The 16,481-nt window shown below is 37.8% G+C and overlaps 1 protein-coding gene across 17 annotated transcripts in view; it reads right to left on the minus strand.

Annotated features, from left to right (window-relative positions):
* The window catches only part of MYCBP2 (MYC binding protein 2), a 216,616-nt gene that overhangs the window by 20,051 nt on the left and 180,084 nt on the right, over nt 1-16,481 (minus strand). For 9 of the 17 annotated variants that reach the window (XM_075199857.1, XM_075199849.1, XM_075199855.1 and 6 more), the window contains 11 exons: nt 11,127-11,219; nt 6,793-8,445; nt 6,008-6,177; nt 5,606-5,850; nt 3,980-4,147; nt 3,509-3,666; nt 2,988-3,187; nt 2,554-2,712; nt 2,062-2,222; nt 1,056-1,212; nt 104-328 (listed from right to left, as the gene is read on the minus strand). In XM_075199857.1, coding sequence (XP_075055958.1) covers nt 104-328; nt 1,056-1,212; nt 2,062-2,222; nt 2,554-2,712; nt 2,988-3,187; nt 3,509-3,666; nt 3,980-4,147; nt 5,606-5,850; nt 6,008-6,177; nt 6,793-8,445; nt 11,127-11,219 — 3,389 coding nt within the window. The remainder of the gene's footprint in view (nt 1-103; nt 329-1,055; nt 1,213-2,061; nt 2,223-2,553; nt 2,713-2,987; nt 3,188-3,508; nt 3,667-3,979; nt 4,148-5,605; nt 5,851-6,007; nt 6,178-6,792; nt 8,446-11,126; nt 11,220-16,481) is intronic. The other 8 variants (XM_075199864.1, XM_075199863.1, XM_075199862.1 and 5 more) reach the window with 4 other exon arrangements.

The raw sequence follows: 16,481 nt of genomic DNA on the forward strand, positions 1-16,481 counted from the left end.
GTGTTCTAGCTGGAACTACATAAAAATGTTCTTAATGTGTTCTGTACCAAACAAATTAGCATGAACTCTTCAGAATGCAATATTATGTAGTAGTTATAGATACCCCTAAGTCGCGAGAGTTGTCTACATGAACCGATACATAGCGTGCGTTTATGCCTTTGACGCAATTTATTGTGATGCTCTTTGTTTTATTCTTATCTTCATCTCCTGACTCCCAGAATGTTTCTGTAGACCCATCCGTTAAACTTCCTATCATAGCTGGTCTGCTAGAAGTTTTAATGTCCACAATACTAGTCAGGTCTTTTAGGGCAGTCACCAAACACAGTTCCTGTAAGAAAAACAAATGCAATTCACGTTCAGGGTGCATTATGAACTGGAAGATTAGCAGAGTAGTTTAAAATCAACAAACAATTCTGCACTGGGTAAACTGCAGCACTGTTGTGGTATAAGGCAATTCATCTTTTTTTCAATTGAGTTACCTAAAGCGTACAGATAACTTATTTTTCTGCATATTAACAAATAAGTCACATTATTTACTATGTTAAAGCAAATATAAGAAACTGAATAGTGCCACCCAGTGGCCACATTCACACATTGTTTGGTGACATGTTTAAATGTCATCGTCAAGCAAGTGTATAAACAGAAGTTTGTACTTTGACACGAAAGCCTTGAATGTGGTGTCATATTAAATATAATAATGGCATAAATATTAAATATATTTTAAATTAAGGGTACAAAACGAATTTGATATTTTTATTTTTTTTTAAACATTTTGGAGGTGCCCACTATAGTAATTCCTCACACAGGGAGCTGCATTAACGTCCCTCATTTTGATGTCAACTATAAGCTGATAACTTCCCAGTAAAGGTTGTTAGACATATTTTTGTCATGCTTTATCATGTTTATGCTATAAATTTAAATATGAAACTTAACAATCATATAAAATTTTGACAGCTGAACAAGTACCATATATTTAGAAATGAATAATTACAGAACAGAAATTAACTAAAGAAATCAAACATTTCGTTGTGCTGACAACATAACATGAGAATTACCTGGTTCATTGCTTCAAAACCAGACTGCACACTGATGTTGAAACTTTCCTCACTATCGCCGTCATCGGACTTTGAAAGGATGTTGTTAATGTGATGAAATACGTTACTCTGGTGAAGAAACTGGTGGTCAGACTGCTTGAACTTAAGACTCCAGCACCTGATATAAAATAAAAGTTGAAACATTCTTTGTTGGTATTCAGCATTTCAAGTCATTATGGCATCAGATATCTACAGTTAAGACATGCTTTACCGCTGATGCTGTGCCACCTTCCACCATTGTCTAATTTTCCTAGTCCAAATTTGCCAGATAATACTAGTTCTAAGGGTCTCATTTCTAGTGTACTCCCCTGTCTTCTACCTAAAATAGCATTTTCCATTAGAAAACCCAGTAAAATTAAGTGGGAGGCCGACATAGGGATATTAAACTTGTATTTCCAAATGGTAGCGAATTATTGGGTGAATTATTCAAAGTGGAGTCTAGAAACAATCAACTTACAAAAATAATGATCAGAATGCTATGCTGTATTCTCTAAACAATGTATTCCCATTTAATCTGGGCAAATGTTTTACTTGAATCTGGGCCAAAATCATCTGTATTCTTCACTATAATATGGACATAACAGTTTCCCTACATCCTAAGTCTTGTCTCTTGACTGTAGATTCTCTCTTACCAACAATCAAAATCTATGTACACTTTGTTGAAATGCTATTTCAAGTGAGAAATGTTATAGCTAATAAACTGATCTTAACTGAGCCACCTGAGAGTAGTTGGGACAGGTCAACTCATCTCTATCCTTTAAAAAAAATGGGAGAATTCTGGGTGCAACTGTCCAATGCAAATCTCTGCTCAGGTGGAATATAAATGATGCCAGCCCGTTTTTTTTTTAATCAATCACTTCTACACAAACAACAAACTCTTCCATTTAAAGGACATGTACAGCTAGAGTTTTTGCACCATGATTACAATTAGAGTGATCTTTCTTCGACTTCGCTGTTCTATAGTCACCTCAGTGCCATCTGTTGCAGAGAGCTACCACCAGGAAGTGACATCATTAAATCAGAAATAGTTTGGAGAAGACGGTGGAATGTGTCGGGCAAGGGATGTGCTGCTTCACCAGCAATAACTATGTCTGAAAGTGGGTGCTCACACACTCTTGTGTCTTTTTCCTGAAACACACAAATAATGAAAAGGTTATATTATAAACAAAGGGGCATTAGAAACCCACTAGCATATAAAAAACAATGTATACTTCGACACAATTACAGCAACAGAATCACTTTCTGCTAGTTGTGTGTCCATTTGTTTAATGGATAAGCTTACGTTGACTAAAAAAAAAATGTGTAAAAGTTTCCTCCATGGGATAAAAATTAAACTCACTTTTTATGAGAAGCCAGTATATGACATTGCAAAATATTTACTATGGAGTTACGGAAACAAAAATAACAAAAGAAAACAAACACACAATAGAAGACAGTAAATGGTGCTGGAGATACTGACAGTACATACTTGTTCTGCATTCTCTTTATTTGCCTTATTCTCCTCATCTTCTTCCTCCTCTGGTTCCATGGGGGCAGGAGTGAGAGACACCACAAAGTGCCATAATATATCATGTAGAGAAGTTGTCTGGATGACATTGCAAAGCAGCCAATTGAATGCCTAAAACATAGGAACAGGTCTGGCTTACAAAAAGCAATATAAAGAAATAGCAGGGTATTTTAGAATGCAGCAAAAACCAGTTTTCTAGACTATTTACAAAAAGTGACATTTACTTATAGAGACAAACATTTTCCCCAGAGTTTAGTCAACAAGCTAAGGAAATTCACATGAAATATACGCAAACTTATCTGATAAAAGCAGACAATGGCTGACTGCACCTAAGAATTATGACATTTAAGCAGTCTAACTCTAGCACAATCTGCAGAATTACTTGCCTCCATAGCAAAGACCCGGCAGGCAGATTTCCTTAGCGCCTGTTTCATGGCAATTTCTAGACCTTCTAGATCGTGGTGCTGGATAACAAATGCCAAGACAGGCCACTGAAAATTTCTCTCTCCTTTTGACAAGGAACTATGGGCAGAAATCAAGCGTGACAGCTCTGGAGACGGATGTCTTAACAACGAGGAACCAACTTCTGTGGCATAATGAACAAAATTAGTGGATTAATAATCTTCAAAGAGCCTCATAATCTATTATGCTTTATGGATAACAAACATTTTGCTAGCAAGTACAATACAACCCAGCAACAGAGCATACCATTCTAATAATATTAAGCAAAACAATAGCACGCAATTTAGCAATAAACATGTACCATAATTCTACTTGCAAAGTTTGAATCAACTGAAGTATGAACAAACAAGACAAAAGGCTTTAAATGTAGTGATATTTAAATACAATACAATTAGTTCTTCTATATGGAATCATATCTCCACAGTCAGCGGTAGTTTCATTTTACCAGCATCTCCACTGTTGACTCTGCGCCTAGGAATAGCTTTCACCCGTGGCTGAAGGACAGAGTGCTGCTTGTCATACTCCGAGGCCACAACAGAGTAAGATCGTTGGAAGACTGTGCGTTTAGCGGAGTCAGTGTCTGTAATAGGGCTTGTTTCAAGGCTACAAATTAAGAAAAAACAATATCAAATGTAACACACTTGAATCTATCAATTGCTGAAATAACCAGAAAATAAACAGTCTTTTATAGCTAGAGTCCAGCAACTACTACTTTATTGTAAATTATATTTCTGCCAAAAAAGTTTACTACTGTAATCCATTTAAATATGATTCAAATCGGTAATGAACCTGAATTTCTACTTAGAGGGAACAGTTACTATTCCAAGTCAATTTCCCCTTTAAGTACAAAGCTATAACACATTTAATACAAATTTAATTAGATCAGAAAATAAATCTCAAAATGTCAGAGAAATACCTGGGAGGCATTGATTTCATGTTGTTCTCTGGTTCCTCAAAGACATTTGGACATGCATCAGGAGTGACTGATATGTAAGGAGCAGGTACTGATGTAGATCGAAGATATCTCATTTCATCCTGGAAAAGGTTGTCATCCGGATATCCAACAAAGTTTTCATGATGATGTCTGTGATATAAAAGTGTAGAAGAGCATGAATGCAACTTCCATCAAGAACAGTAAGTGAAATGTAAAGTCATAATTTATAGCATCTTTCTCTTCTTCCACATTAAATAAAAAATATTCTGAAAACAACCCTAAAATATAGTCTCATCAGTAAATTTCCTGTTCCTTTTAAACTGTACCAGTCATGCAATTTGAAACATTACAGCATTAATATTAGAACAACAAAAGCATAATTGCAATGTAAAGTTATTAACATACATGCCACTCGAACACATAATCAGCTATAAAACTGTGCCACTTCTTCTATGTATCAGGGCACTATTTAATTTAACCGTTAGCAGAAGTTCCAGTTCCCATGTGATCATTAAAATACAATGTACTGAAAGCTGGCAATTTGATGATGCAACAGACTGTTTCTCAGGAGCACAATGAGCATGGCTGTTACTGGTACATGGGAGGATCAGACTCATTTAGTGACTGCCCAACACAGATCTATGTTCTAATGTGCTGTTGTACACCCAGCAAGCAGGTGCTTTTCTGCTCCCCTACCAGACAGGACCAAGGCTGACATGGATCCAGCAGCATGCCAGTGAGATGTGTAATTCTACTTCCAGGCATGCACCTGGTATAACACAGCGTTCAATATGACTGCACTGTGCCTCATTGCAGAACATCTGCATAGAGTTGCAAGAGACTCCCAACAAAAGCATCATGATGATCGAGACTGCTTGTAGAGAGGGGCAGAGCGGAGGGACAATCTGTGCCTTTCTGTACTGCAGAAATATATGATCACTTTAATTACAAGTCACATAGCACTAGATCTGAATTACAGAGGATCTTACAAAGAGGTGCATAGGAGGCTTGGATCAAGTCCCTCGGAACCCCTAATTTAAAGAAAAGATAAAAAGCCTTTAAAGTTAAACACTGAAAAAAAACAAATTGAAAATAAATAAATACAAGTAGTTAAAATAATGTCTCCCTCCAACTCACCTTAAAAATGTTCCACCGAGACTCTGAGACATGGACGCATTTTGTAAGAATGTCAAGTCATACAAAAATGCTTGAATATAACACTGAATAATCATTGTTCACACCAATGAACATAACACCAAGACACCAAATGTTGTTTACCCTCACCAGCCCTATTATCTCAATTCCATAGTAAAGGTTTTTGCACTTTGACAAAGTCACATTACAGGTTACATATTAAAAAAAAAAAAAAAAAAAAAGGCATTTCAAACTAACTAAAAAGTGCATCTCTGTCTCCATAACTTCATTAGAGCTTGTGTAAAGTACACATATTTGGTATACCTGTACTCTGGTGTAACACCTGAGTAAATAATTTCATGACAATATGGAAAAGCGTGTAGAAAAAAAAAATACAGTAAATAAACATTTGGGTGACAGGTACTCTAACACTTGTGCTGACACTATGTTTCATGTAAGAAAAAGCTTATTTACCTTGCCAAAGTCTGCAGGTAGAGGCACTGTATTTTAGGAGGCAGGTCTTCAGAAATGCCCTCTTTCACACTGGGCAGCTGGGACAGAAGAGGCTTTGGAGGATGGTAACACAGAATGCTTGGCTCTGCTGCACTGCTCAAGGAAAGCAGGAAGAGTGCATTGGCTTTTATTACTTGGTGAGCTTCCATGGTGGGCAAAGCACGGGGGATTTTCACCTGCACCGGCTTCCGTCTGGATTGCTTCACCTGTAAATATAAGTGTCAGATCTTCCTTTACTTCCAGCGTCACATTTTAATGAATGTGACTGAATATCACAGACTCAACATATTATTTATTAAATGTGGATGAAATTAGTAAATAAGGCATTTGTCTAGTCCAAAAGAGCAGAACAGCCTTTATTACCTTTTCCCTTACCGCTGCTTGTTTCTCTCGGAGATACTTCTCTCTGCAGCGGTCACAGACTAAGTACCAAGTGCTTCCACCCACTCCTCCATCACCACAGTTCCCTGCCCATCCGCCACAAAAGTGCCCTATGCTGTTATATCCTTGACCACCAGCATATCTTCCACAGCCTTAAATGGAGGAACAGAAATAAATCAAAATCTAAAATTTCATTATTTGACATGTCTACTAAAAGTAAATAAATCTGGTTACATGTAAAACACATAATAATAAAAGGACCACATCATTAAAAAAAATATACTTTTAAATATTTTTGTGTTTTTCACAACTCTTATTCATGTGCAAATCTTTCAATAGAGAGCCCTGAAATAAAGTTCCATTTCACGGTTTCTTAGTTGTACTAATAAAGAGACTCATAAGCCCAGTGGGGTTTTAACTTATGCAGCTAAAATCACATTAATACGTTAATCTAACATATTAAAATCAATCTTAAAAATACATTTCTGTTTAAGTTCAGTAAGAAATGTTGGTAACATACAACAGGACAAATTGAAGGTAGGTTGCATTGGCGCCAAGAGAAGGAAACATTTTCATGTAGGTGAATAATATAAATTTGTTTTCATGTACCTGTTAAATTATGGGTTTCAGAAACAGAAAGTTCTACTTATGCTGCACAAAAAAAATATAAAATTATCAAAGATGGAGCAAAAAAAGATGAAAGACCTAACAGAATACATTGTGCAGCAGCAAACCTTTACCCACTAGGAGACAAGTGCTAAACATACCTGGATGAGCCTGCCGCATGTGATATGTCACTGGATATGGGTGAGATTCGCCACACAGCTCACATATTGTGTCTTTCTCAGGCCCTCCCACGGACAGCTGGGCCATTTCACCAAACAAATTACCACGTGGCCTAGCTTCTGCTTTGTCCTTCTTCTTTTTCTCCTTCTTGGCTTTCTTGCCATCCTTTTCACCTTCTTTTTTCTTTAACACAGCACAAGAACCAGGGCTGGGGAAGATCATATTTTGGGAGGCTGCTTTTATGGTGGCTAATGAAATATCTTCCCAAAAGGCTACAAGGTGTTGAAGTGTTAAGGGAAGAGGGGGTCTTGACTTAACAGGATGATGGTTGGACACCTCAAACAGGGAAGTCTCATGTTTGCCATCCTCGCACTTCTCATGGAGAGTGCGTTCTGTGAGCATTGACAAGACTTTGTTCTTATTAATACTGACCATTTTTGATATATCTGGCCCATGAGGTGAAATATGAAACATACTGAGAGCTGATGATATTTCTATAGAGTGCCTGTTCTTTAACTTGACTTCTTTTTCTTCTGTAGGTTGCTGGCTGTTAAGGCTACTTCTAATGGGTGCGTGTTCTTTGGATAGTTCTGGATTAAATTTCAGAAAAGAAGAACAAGCCATGGCATCATGAACTATACCTTCATGCCAAAGAAAAGCTGCAAACACAGCTCTTGAACACTCAGCTACAGAAGGAGACATTGCTTCCTTTGCTGGCTCAGCAGATCTTGATGCTTCTTTGAAAAGAAGGTTTGTTTTCTCTTTTTTGGGTCGAACATGCCTACCAGCACTTTTGCGACTTGCTTTGGGAGATGCTCGTGTATCTTGCTCTTCTTTTAGGGGTGCTTTTCCAATGCTAAAATGGACTTTGGATGAACCATCATCATCAACACTTTTTAGCTCTGTAATGTCCTCACAAGTGCTGTCTATAATGCTGTTCGTCTTTAAAGTACTAGAGGAGCAAACTTCAACAACCTCACTGTGCAGATTTTCTTGAACAACATGCGGAGAAGGAGCTCTGTTTTCGCTGCCACCTGCAGATTTGCCATCTTTCTGTGACGTTTTTGGCTTGGGTGAAGTGGATCGCCCTCTTAATGGTTCAGTGAAAGGTACTTTCTTTTTGCGCAGTGTATCAGGATCTAGAGTATAGGAATCAGACTTGGATCTTTCCCGTGGTGGTTCAAGTTTGGTCTTTGCAGGACCAGCAGCTTTTTGAGGTAGATTTTTCTCTTGTGGAGATGCTGAGCGTGTTGCAGCTGGACTAGACATAGTAAGCTTTCCTGCAGGCACAGTTTTTGGCTTTGGTGAGGTGGAACGTGAGCCTGGTCCAGGAGATTCGGATCTCAGACCAGATGCTTTTCCATCCGATTTCAGAATCTGGAGAGTGTTGTGGTTTGGTGACAGAGATCGGCTGTGAGAATCTGATCTCAGTTTTGCAGCATCACACTTCAGGAGAAGAGATTCGCTTGCTGTGAGCCCTTCATTATTTCCAGGCTTCTTCTGTTCAGCATTAAAGCGACTTACTCGTCCATCTGGTTTCGGAGATTTGCTTTCAACTCTGTGTTTTGAAGGCAAGTCTGATTTGTTCACTGTAGCAACTGGCTTGGCGGTTATAGCTAGTTGACCCCTTTCATCTGCATGACACAGTGTAAATAAATACATTATTATTTTTCTTCCATGTAACTAAACAAAATTAGACCCTGCAGCAGAATTCATGCTCAACTTCTAAAACAAAAAATGTTCATTTAGAATAAAATACATAAAATTACATAAATATTTAAGATCAGTAAATAAAAAATACATTTCTATTATAACCAACCAAAAATGATTCAGCCAGCCAATGTATTAAATGCATAAAGGTGGACAACTGTCAGCCACAAATTTGCACACTCTAGCTGGGTTTGCTTATAAAAGAGGTGGTCACTGGTGCACTGCACTACTGGTGCCATACATTGGATACAAATCAGGCTAAATGGCTCAATGTGGCCACTTTAAGAACAAACATTTAGCAGACTGAAATGCAATGAATGATCACACGTGCACAAATAGCTAAAGTGGAAGTTGGCACAATCACAGTGCATTAGACATAAATGTAAATTATGGGCTAAACCAATGCTGGCCACACATGCAGCGACTATTAGTCTGGTTAATTTTAAATTAAAATTGGTCTTACTGTAATTGCATTGCATGTGTGTCAAACTAATTGTATTCTTTACAGGTAGGTGTGGCCAGTGGCCACATGTGTGTGCAGGCATTAGGTGGCCACAATGTACTGTGGCCTTACAGTCCAGTGAAATGAACTGTTCTACCCCCAAATGTGGTCGACTTTAAGGTATATGTCTACTACTGTTGACAAGACAGCCATGCTCTATTTTTACTGGTTTTCATTATGCCTAAAGGAACATTATCGGATTTAAACGGCTATATATCATACAGGCAAATTGTAAATTCAATCTATTCTGTGCCTGTGCAAAAGTAATATACATTATAAGAAAAACAAGATTGTTAAATAAAAATTGGTATCCACTGTATCACAGGCAGTGTCCACCGAAGAACGCCCTTTTAAAATAAAATCCCTTATAACATTTTTTTTTTTTACTATAATTTCAGGGTACTAGGTTTAAATTATTATTATAATTATCCTGCTTACAGAACATTGGTCGTTGGTTTGGGGTGGAGGGTAAGATGTACAGTGGGGTAAATTTGGGAGGTGGGACTAGTTCTCGGTAGCATGTTGAGTTCTGCCTGTGCCAAGGGGTGAATAGCAAGGCTGGTACATAAACATTTGTGCCCGATGTTTCATCCCCTAGTTGCAACTTCTAAATCTTAACCCCTAAACCTAGGCCTGACGTTTCCTCTAAGTTTATTAAAAAAACTGAAAAAAAATTGATTTTATTTCAAAATGACAGGTGCAAAGGTGTGCTGTCCCTCTTCCATATGTGCAAGGTTGTTTTTTAAAGAATAGATTTATTTCATACTTTACTAGGCACTTTATAGCAAGACTGGACTGTATTCAGACATGCTACAGAACATTTTGTCTGATATATACTCTGAGCCATAAGTACACCGGTGGTCTGTTCCCACTGTGTGCATCTGCTGACATGAGCAGCCTGTAAATTCTCAGTACAAAAAACCACCGACTTTGGTGATTGACACAGTAGCACGGGCCAGAATGTACAGGACAAACTGTTGATTCAAAGCAGAAAGGGAGCGACAGATACTCACAAAAATTACCAGTTAGGTTTCAATTTAAAAAAAACAACAAAAAAAACCCCACAAAAAAACCAAGTGAGCACATTCTTTAGTTCTAAACTAACTGCTAGAGCATTAATCCATATAGTTATACAGTAAAAGGTAGAGCCGGTACAAACTTCTTGTGTCCGCAAAAATAAAATAATGGGCATAGAACTAGCTTGTCAGGAAAGCATCCATTGACAAGCTGCCTGAACTATAGTTGCTCAACTGGCGGTCTGGAGATGAGATATGGCCTCAATTCTATGGCTCTAAAAGATCCTGGGAAGCTCTTTAGCTTCTCCTGCCTAGCATTTTTAACAATGGTTGTGGAAAAATATTTACAAATCAAACATTTAACACATATAGGGCAGTTCAGAAAAATATGTACAATACTTTCAAACAAGTAGTAAACAAATATACAGAATGTAAAAATAAATTAATTTGTAGCTGGATAGCCAAATGATGTGGTTGCTGTATGTATAAAATGTGTAAGACATTGATGTAAATATAGTAATAATTCAAAGCTTGATCTCTGTACCTTTCACATGTTCTGTAAAAGATAGTTGATAAAAAACCATTAAAAAGTGTTGGTGTTTTTTTTTCTTTTAAAAGGACTTTAACACCTCAGGACATCCCCCTCTCAAATGTACCAATTAGGTATACAATTCACAGAGCAGAAGGACCTGAAAGGGATGTTGCCAAAAATAGGACAACCCCTTGATAAATATAGTAAAAACGTGCTACTTAATGCAATTCACTGTATTGTGAAACATTCTGACAGATGCAATGACAGTTTTTGTTAAAAAAAAACAAAACATAAAACAATACGTAAAACAAAATACACAACCGTTTGAGATCTGTATTTAAGTGATATTGATTCTTGAATTTAACAACACATTTCTTATACTGTACTCCATTGACAATTGCAGGTTGTTTATTCTATTGTATGTCAATCTATTAGATAAATGAGTAATTAAGCTTAAACATACTACTTATTGTTAAGTAGAACACCTAATATACAGCTTTGCTTAATGGAAAGTGTGCCAAGTAAACAAGTGGGATGAGAAGCATGCATACCCACCCTTTGGTTTGACAGAAAGAGGTGAGAAAGCAGATGCAGGATGAGCGTTACTTTTGTTAATAGGCTCACGAGAAACACTGCATGGTGTGGGGTCTACAATGGAAAACAGTTGTACAAAAGTAGCAAAGATTTTAGCAAACAAGACATTTTACAAAACATATCAATTGACAGAAGCATTTTTGGTACTTTATATATCTTGTTTGGCAAAGTAAAAACATTTACAAGGCTGTTGTGGCCCAAAGAAAAAAGTGTTATGTTTTTGTGCAGGTTTTGGCATACAAATTCATAACTCCCATTTAACTCAATGATTTCTGCAAATCCACAAATAGTAAACCAAAGAGTCAAGCATAAACTACCCAGTCACACTGTAAAGTAACTTGATCCTCATGTTGCATATAAATATAATACATAAACATTATCCAAATTCCTTTCATGTTATTTATTTAAATTTATAAGAAATACACTTACATTTTCAAAATATGGGTGAAAACAATAATGTGTGTAGACCCTAGTAAATCTTCAACCACCTCTTACCTGTGATGTCCTCGCTTTTGTCTAATAAAACCACCAGTAGCCACATTCATTATGTTAACAGTGTTGACCTTGTGTAAGGTTGTTGCATATCAACTTATGTGATTATGTTAGTGAGGACAGAGTTGTGTCTGACTGGGGCAGTCTAATGATGTGAGGAGAGGACTGGAGGCATGCAGACTGTTCCTTCCACTATTAACTGTCAGAATAATAAAGTAAGGTTTTAATTAAAATGATACAGTAAAATTGCACATCTATGAGTTTATACATACAATGTGCATACTTTGTGCTTGCTCACAACTCTGAACTGATTTGTGCTGAGTGGACAGTGCAAGCAAGTCACATATCAGTATCATTGCGCTCAGAAGCAGAGCAGTTTTGCATGTTCAGTAAGTAAAGGGGGACTTCTTACAGATCAGGGAGAGTGTGCAAAGCACTCTCCTACTCAAAATCACATGCGCAGCAGACCTCTCCTCCATCACTTTAATGAAGACAATATAAATCACATCCATGTGTGTGCGCAACTCAGAACTGATTTTTCAATTTGAGATGTGCATTACAGGGAAAAACCTCTTGCAGGGTAAAATTCATCAAGAGTCAAAAATTTTGCTTACAGTTAGCCGCGAGGTCACATAGGAACCGCGCAAAATGAGTTTCTGCACAATAAAACCGGGCACTACTATATAAAAAACTAATCTTTGCTCACACCAAGCATGAGTGAAGGTTACTATCAGAAACATCATGGGGAACTAACTACATCATGCAAGGTTTTCAGTGTTCTCCCTAGCACCTATTTCTCGGGTGCATCACCTGGCTGTTTTTACTTGCCACAGAGCTCTTGGAGCCCAACAGAGTCTTATAATAGAATAAACCATTGTTTCTCCTATTAGAACAGGCACTACAGTGAGCAGTGTGTGTTAGACCACTGACCACCACTCCTGGCAGGTGTGGACAATAAATGTTTTCAATATTATTGCAAAGTATTATAAATGCCCCCACCCGGCTACTACTCAATGCCACTAGGCTGGCAAAATTTTCTGGGGAGAACATTGGTTCCTATGGGACCTTGCAGGTAATTAAATGTGCACCATTATCTCCATTCAAAATGACTTTTATAAACATTCCAAAAAAGCTCTGGTCATGCCGTTTGCTTTGTAATTTAGAAGTAAACTACTGTTCTATTCTCCCTCTATCAGCTAGTTACAAAAAGGTAGAATCAATTTATTTTCAAAGGAAAAGGTAACTTCTGTGACATGCACCACAGAAAACAATTATATATGTTTGTCAATAATTAAGTAACCAAAAAGTTTAGCATGAGCCTAAAGTGGCCACACAAAAACTAGGCATATAAGATGGGTCTGACTAAACAGATGGTGGTCAGCCCACAACCCCCTCATTAAGACACAATTTGCTATAACCACTTCACTGCTAAATAGGGTGGTCCTAACTCTAAACAATTAGAGTCCCAAACCCCTCCAAATGGAAATATGGCACCAGAACATGGTGTCAGTAGCTTTTGGGGAATGCTGGCGCCATATTGCCAATTGGAGAAGTTTGAATTATATATCTTGGTAAGATAGCCCTCAATTTAAAAACACATATGTATGGCCCAAAAATATGGACTCTCATTGTTTACAGTTAGGACCACCTTATTAGCAGAAGCGCTGTGAAGTGGCGGGTGGATTTCCATACATTTGCAAGTGTGTGCAACTGAGATTTCTGCATTCTTATGTACAAATAGAAATAGCAACTCCTTTGCTGGTTATAGCAGTGTGCTGGGGGATTTGCTCTGTATTTGTTCCTTGCTGGATAAGTCCACCCTTTCAAGCACCTTTCATGAACCTATAAATTAATTGAGCAACTTCCACTTTTGTATTGTAAAACACAATTTGATCAGATAGATACTATAATATTGGGATCACACAACAATTATTGACCCAATTTATTCTGAAACAACCAAACTGGCTGATGAATTTTTTTTGATTTTCACTCCGGCTACATTTTCTCTACATTTGAGTCATACAAATGGTTTCCCAGCCCATCAACAACCTCTCCACACTAATCAGGTTTGTCCAACAAAAACTGTTATCCTTTCTTTAATTACAGATCAGAATAATGTAATTGCTATTTTCAAGGTCAATAAATTGCTGTCTTCCTTGTTGGCTTTTGGGCTCACACACAAGACATTAAATGATAATTGGAACAGAATAAGTAAAACCTGGCCCCATAAGATTACTTGGGGTCCAGCATGTACACTACGCAGCGAGTTCCCCAAAATCTTCGAGTGCACCCTCCCCTGCTCTTATTGTTCTGCTGTCAGATGTCTGCTCACCAGATCAGCAGGAGAGTGTTGCAGATATTGCAAGGCTCCCTTGCTCCAGCTGGCCCAAACAGGCAGCACGTTGTCCAGCGACAGCGGGTACATAGCAGCAAAGGACGCACAGGAGAACAGGGGGCTGGTCTATTCTTATGAACTTCAGACAGATAAGTGATGTTTGGCTACACATGATAATTCAGTATTTCAGTCTCACATCCATGAACTATTAGAACCATTACAGTTTAGATTATGGCACATATGCAGAGGGAAAACATTCTACAGATGCAATGAAGGCAGATTTTTCCACTGCACTTGTGATCAGGCTGACTAAGACAACTAAAGCAAAAATACAAGTTGCTTTAAACTTTGAAGGATATATGATTTTTACTTATTGTTCTTTAGAGAACAATCGCTATTATCGATGAAACATGTCAAGCAATGCTAAGGATAATTCTTCAGAGGTGTATCTGCCCTACTTATAAAAGTTATGTTTGGGACCAGCATTGATATACTTTGTCCGCATAAGAGTCAGCGGGATCGACTGCCATGCAGTGCCTAAAGTGACTACCTAAGATCATTGTACAATTGGACGGGATTATTGTTGCAGACAGGCTGATAAGCCTCCATACTGGTGAGCTTTCTATATACATTTACAGACCTCTGGATGCCTGGTATATATTATTACTAAAGAGGAAGAAGAAAAGGTTTCCAGTGATCATGAATTAGTCTGTACTATATATGATATAACTGGACCCCTCAGCGTGCTACATGGCTAACAAATCAAAACAATAGTATGATTAACTTTAAAACTCAGACAGATTGTTTGGTGATATTAACTGGAGGCTTTATTTATGAAGATACCCTATAAATAACATTTGAATATGCACCGATCAAAACCACTGACAAGTGACGTGAATAATCTCTCGTTATCTCGTTAATATAGCACCTGCCAAGGGGTGGGATATATTAGGCACCAAATGAACAACAGTTGTTGAAGTTGGCGTGTATGAAACAGGAAAACTGGGTAAATGTAAAGATCTGAACTACTTTGACAAGGGCCAAATTGTGATGGGTCAGAGCTTCCCCGAAATAGAAGTTATTGAGGGGTGCCCCTGGTTAGTACTTACCAAAAAAGTGGTCCAAGGAAGGAGAACCAGGGAACGGGCAACAGGGTCATGGGCTCCCAAGGCTCATTGATGCGTCTGGGGAGCAAATGCTAGCCGATCTGGTCCAATCCCACAGAAGAGCTACTGTAGCTAAAACTACTGAAAGTTATTACTGGCTATAGTAGAAAGGTTGCTGGGGGATATTTCTCTTTATTTTTTCCTTTCTGGATAACCCTACCCTTCCAAGCACCTGCTGTGAACCTATTAATTGATTGAGCAACTTCTGTATGATTGGAAGCATAGTTGCCAATTCCGCTTGTTCGTTTTTTTTTTTAAGTTGCAGGTTTTTTGGCTTTGCAAAGAAGTCTGTCGAGTTCAGGTTCATCGCTATCAAAAAAAAAAAGCTTTATTGCCTTATTGTGTATAAGAACATTTCAGTGTTAGACACTGCTGCTCTCTTCATAAGTTGGCGTGACCTCAGCTGTTGGTAGGTATGTGTTAGCAGGAGCTCTCAGCTCAAGTTTATAGCTGCCTGCAACTTGCAATAAGCGCGCTACTCTAGGTTAACCCGCCTCAAGTGCCTTACAGTGGCAACAGGACTGAATGGAGAGGCAGAACCAGGAAGAGGTGAAATCAGGGTCACTCGGTGTGTTTTAGTGGGGAACCTGTGCAGGAATGCACAGGGTGGGTATAGCTGAGTGCCCCAGTAACCAGGAGGATTTAAAATGGAGAAAGGAGTCACATGTGTCAGTACATCTGTCTGTAGTATGTATCTTGTACCGAATATTCTCTACATATACACTGTATATTATATTTATATGTGCTCTGTCTGTATGTAGAATAAAAGTATTAGTATCACTGAGCCTGGCACAACCGGGACCATTCCAGGATTTATGATTGTGACGTCATTTAAAGGGATAATATATTAACACATTCATTGCCTAAGGTGAAACTGCATGTCCTCTGTCTGCAAGGAAACAGAGTAGTAGTCTAATTATATTCATGTATATATGTCATATTTGTTCCTGACTGGTCACCATTCTTAGTAGATAAAGTATTGGAATTAATAACTTTTTCATTCAATGCATTTTAATAGCAGTGAGAACACAATTGGTAAATGTTTTACTGTACCAGATGCTGTATATAAGAAGGTATAGTATTTTCTTTAGAATTTATTCATTGTTCCATTGTTTGCGGGTAAGGCTAAAAACCTTACCCCACAAAGTTGTTTCCAACTTTTCTTTCTCATTCATATTTTTTTTCTGGCCTTCTGTTTACTACCTTGCAGATTAAGCAGTTACACTGCTTTAATAATCTTTAGCTTACAAAACAATTACCATCAATATTTATGAAAATTCTAGTAAACTTTAAAAGTCAATGTGTGTTGTGAAATATCATTAT

This window comes from Mixophyes fleayi, chromosome 2 (assembly GCF_038048845.1).
Source record: "Mixophyes fleayi isolate aMixFle1 chromosome 2, aMixFle1.hap1, whole genome shotgun sequence".
In the NCBI taxonomy this organism is placed as follows: Eukaryota; Metazoa; Chordata; class Amphibia; order Anura; family Limnodynastidae; genus Mixophyes; species Mixophyes fleayi.